Source organism: Cloeon dipterum, chromosome 1 (assembly GCF_949628265.1).
Source record: "Cloeon dipterum chromosome 1, ieCloDipt1.1, whole genome shotgun sequence".
Classification (NCBI taxonomy): Eukaryota; Metazoa; Arthropoda; class Insecta; order Ephemeroptera; family Baetidae; genus Cloeon; species Cloeon dipterum.
Window position 1 is genome coordinate 31,680,052 of NC_088786.1, and position 4,158 is coordinate 31,684,209.

At 38.5% G+C, this 4,158-nt stretch overlaps 1 protein-coding gene across 1 annotated transcript; it reads left to right on the plus strand.

The window, feature by feature from the left end:
- The first annotated feature begins 200 nt into the window (after positions 1-200).
- Positions 201-3,861, plus strand: LOC135933896 (thiosulfate sulfurtransferase/rhodanese-like domain-containing protein 3). Its single transcript, XM_065475304.1, has 4 exons — positions 201-359; positions 3,018-3,197; positions 3,279-3,441; positions 3,552-3,861. Exons 2-4 carry the CDS (start codon positions 3,056-3,058, stop codon positions 3,607-3,609), a joined length of 363 nt encoding a protein of 120 aa, XP_065331376.1. The 5' UTR covers positions 201-359; positions 3,018-3,055; the 3' UTR covers positions 3,610-3,861.
- The last annotated feature ends 297 nt before the right edge of the window (positions 3,862-4,158 follow it).

Genomic DNA, 4,158 nt, shown 5'->3' on the forward strand with positions numbered 1-4,158 from the left:
AAGAAAGTCGCAGCATGCAACTCCTTTCTGAATGTATTTAATGTTTGTTTGCGAAACGAGCGGCTGCCAAAAATTACCTGTCAAGTGTAAACACGGCTCATTTGCATGTTTATGCTAATGAGATGTGCGGTGCGCGCATGCACCGGATTCGCACACGGGATGGTTACAAATACATAACGTATACGTATGCAAAACGACGGGAGAGCGAGAGTGCAGGAGCAATACTCTCGTAGTTCAAATAATGACGTGCCCATAACATATTTCCAGATCAGTGATTCGTCGCAGCGCTTCACAATCTTCTTGTCGTGCGCACCTCAACAGCCGCGGCAACGGAATAGCTTTTTACCTCTGCTCTGAATGTGAGTATATTCATATTTTAATAATTTGACAGGGCAGTGAAGCACGGCTGTTTGGATTTTTCAAAGGCTGGCTCTATTTCTTATAGAAATCGGTCAGCGTTTCAGTTTTTTGACGCTTCGGAAAAGTTCCTATATCTTGGACCTTGGCTAGGAAAATCGCTAATTGCATTGTAAGAGGTTTAGCATGATTGCTCAACATTTTTTCAGCATAATAACAAGTACAATATCTCCCTTTTTGTCAATTTTTAAAATTTTAAAACTGTAAAAATCACGAGAGGATTTTGACTATCATGATAATAGGATGTTTTATTAGATTTTCATTAAATGTTAAATTTTTTGCTTCAGGATAAAGTTTTTGGAAAGATCCAGAGCACAAAAACAAGGGAAACAAACACTCCGGGGAAAGAATCAACGGAAAGGTGAAACTTTTAATTACAACCTCGACTTCCCTATATAGGAATAATTTGGTTTATTTTTAAATTCCAGCGTATTTGTAAACTCTTAAACGCTCCTCTATTTCATGTGGAATTTACAAAAAAATTCAAAACAAAATTAAAATACCTGTCTTGTCACATTCCGATTAAATTTTCATGTTCCGGTATAAATTTCTTGCCCTAAAATACTCTGTAACCAGGGGTTTTTAACAATTTTCCTTTGAATGCCAACAATGACTCATCGATCAGTTTATTTTTATCAGTTATTGACCATGAACCAATTTTCCCCTAAATTGAATTTTTGTCTACAGTTCTTGATCCTTTTTATAACTTCTAAACGAGAGTTGTTGAAAAAATAGAATTTCAAATTTTTAAAAACCCAGTGACTCATAATCTGTTTAGTTCAATAAATTCACCACCAAATAAAATGTAGAATCTCAAGAGTTTCTAGTGAACTTGTTTTAACATTAAATTTTGCCCAAGTAACTATTATTAAATCAAATTAGTTTTTCACTGTATGATTTAATTGACCCCTTTCAGTCGTTGGTAAAGTGAAAAGAATATTTTAAAATAGATGAAACCAGAAACAATTTTGTTCAATTGTTCAGAAAATATTTTTATTCATCCCTCTTTGTTATTTGCTGAAACGGTTACAATCCCATTGGGAATACACACAGCGTTTCGAAACGAAAACTGAACAAAAATTGATATCTTCACACTGCCCTGCTTGGAGACCTGTTGTGACGCAGTTAGTGAGTTGGTTTTTTCAATTCCCCGCTGTGACCTTTTTAAATGGGTGTCAGCACAAATTTGGCCGAAAAAAGGAACCAGTCTGCACCTGGATTGCTCCACATTCAGCTCGAGCAGCCTTTGTGCGCGCGCTTGCTTGCATTCCGCTGGGTGCACCAGAGAGTGCCGAGTATGTAAATATACGTGTAGTAGAATCTAATGGTCATTCATTCGACGCCCGTTCCATTATACACCGGCAGCGCGACGGCCGGCGCATTATTATTCGCGTTTATCGCCGAGCAGGTTTTAACTAGGCGTGACCCCGCGATATGGCCGCTCGCTCGCTCGCTCGCCGGACACTTTGTGTGCAGGAAATTATTATTTATTGTGCACCCATTCAGCCAGAATTCAGCTCCGCACTAATGCTATCAAGAAAAGTTGCCGCGCGGCTCTTCTCTTTTGATTTTTCCCCGGCTAATCTCGCAGCCGCGCCAGACCTATTCACCGCGCCGTTTTATTTTTCAATAATGTGTTTGTGTGGCTGCTCTCACTCTGACTACTAAGAAAACGCCATTTGTGCAAACGGGCTCTTGAATGCTCGCTCTCTGTTGTTCACCAGCGAGATATTTAACAAATGGATCTTTTTGGGACGCACGCACGTGGTCCCGACGTTTTAACTTTTGTTCTCGGCGTTGAAAGGGTAAGGATCAGGTTCTCCAGAAAACTCGGGATAATTTATTTGTGCTCACAGTGGCTTTCGATCAGTTTGAAAAGTAGTCCAGATTTGCATAATTTTGCAAAGCCTTTTGTTAAGCAGTGCGGTTTGAACTTCTTATTTCGTTTTGAACGCTTTCCCATTGAAACTAAATTTTAAAGCTGCCGAAGAAAAGTCTCTTCTCAACCGAATTACGGGTTCATTGACAAAAAATAAATTAAAATGTAAATAAAAATTCACTTCTCCTTTCATTTCTATTTTTGCATTTTTCTTCTGTTTGTAAAATAAAAATTTCAAAGAGTTAACAAGCATCTCTTTTAAATTAACCAAAATATCACAAGACATTTTTCAAAAGAAAGCAGATATTTTTAAACTTATCTTCAGGCTTTTTTACTGTTACATATCTGCTGCGGCACCACATTCGTTTTAAACTCGTGAATTTTAATTTTCAGTAATTTTTAAGAAGCAGTTTTTATGCGAATAAACACGAAAACAAAGAAAAAATCACTTCCAAGCATGGTAAAACTACGTGACAATAATTTTGTATTTAATTTTTAAAATTTGAATTAAACCAATCTAAATAACCTTTGAAAATAAAATAAGTTAAGTTTTTTCTCCTGAGTTTCTAACCGCCAAATTCTGTTCTGTTTTTATAACACTGGCTCTTCGCTGTGACCACCTGCGGAGGCGATAAGATAAAAAGCCTCTTTCGAAACTTTTTGATAGGCGCCAGCTATATTTGCGCAGAGAGCTTGTGAAGAGTCATTTTGATCGTTTCAGTCGCCGAAACACGCGATATTTCTCTGGAGATTGTCACCATGTCTACTGAGCGCAAAGTGGATTTGACCTACGAGGACATCCAGGGCCTGAAGTCGCAGAAGGCAATCGTGCTGGTGGACGTGCGCGACCACAACGAAATCCAGGAGACGGGCAAACTGCCCGACAGCATCCACATTCCGCGTGAGTGTCCAATAGCATTACGAATTGCACTGAAAAAAATGGCTGGAATTGCTTCATACTAATTGGACGGACTGAATTTAGTGCCCGAGCTGAGCCAAGCGCTGCAATTACCTCCCGAGGAGTTCCAGAAGAAATACGACGGCGCTGAGCTGCCTTTGAAAAGCGCGCCGCTCGTCTTTTCCTGCCGCAGTGGAAACAGAAGTCGCAGGGCGATGAACGCGGCCCTCGAGCTCGGATTCGCTGAGTACGTGGAGTGCATGTGCGCTCGGAAATTAATAAATCTGACTTAACCGAGCCGGCTGACCTGCTTATATCGCACTTGATTAATCGCTCGTTTCGTCTGTCCGCATGTAGGTCCAGGCACTACATCGGCGGTTTTTTGGATTGGCAGGCCAAGACCGGCAAGAAATGATAACGCCCGACCTCACCTGCGGATGAAGCATTTAACAGCAGGATTTCAAGTAGACGCAAAATTTTGAAATTATTTATAATAAAAATGTTAGAAGCACATCAAGAAACAGTAGAAGTGGAAGACGCCAGATTTTACGGAGATATAGTATTATCAGATTTACAGATTATTATTTTACACGTTTTAAATGCAAAATAATCAATAAAGCTTTTGAATATTTTTGTGATTTTTGGAATAAAAAAATGTATAAAACAATTTGACGAGAATTTACAATAATAAAACATGCCTGCTAATTATCAGGAAAAGGCCACTTTCGGTTAAAGCATTAAAATCATACTTTTTGCTCAAATTGTGTGGGAAAAACATTTCAAAAATTTTTGTTTTCGAATGTTTGTCTAGAGCAGTTTTTAAAAAAACCACCAGCAAATGGATTTTGAATCTCTAAAAAACGTTCATAGTGAAATATTATAACCTGATATCTGACTAAAATCACTTTATTATCCTTCAACTAAATTTAATAATTTTCATCCCCTAATTTGAGTCAATGGCATC

Excerpts from the sequence above, each read along its gene's own strand:
- LOC135933896 (XM_065475304.1), top strand. The coding sequence starts at position 3,056 with ATGTCTACTGAGCGCAAAGTGGATTTGACCTACGAGGACATCCAGGGC. Across the intron at positions 3,198-3,278 it reads CGACAGCATCCACATTCCGC|TGCCCGAGCTGAGCCAAGCG; the intron begins GTGAGTGTCCAA and ends GACTGAATTTAG. Across the intron at positions 3,442-3,551 it reads CTCGAGCTCGGATTCGCTGA|GTCCAGGCACTACATCGGCG; the intron begins GTACGTGGAGTG and ends GTCCGCATGTAG.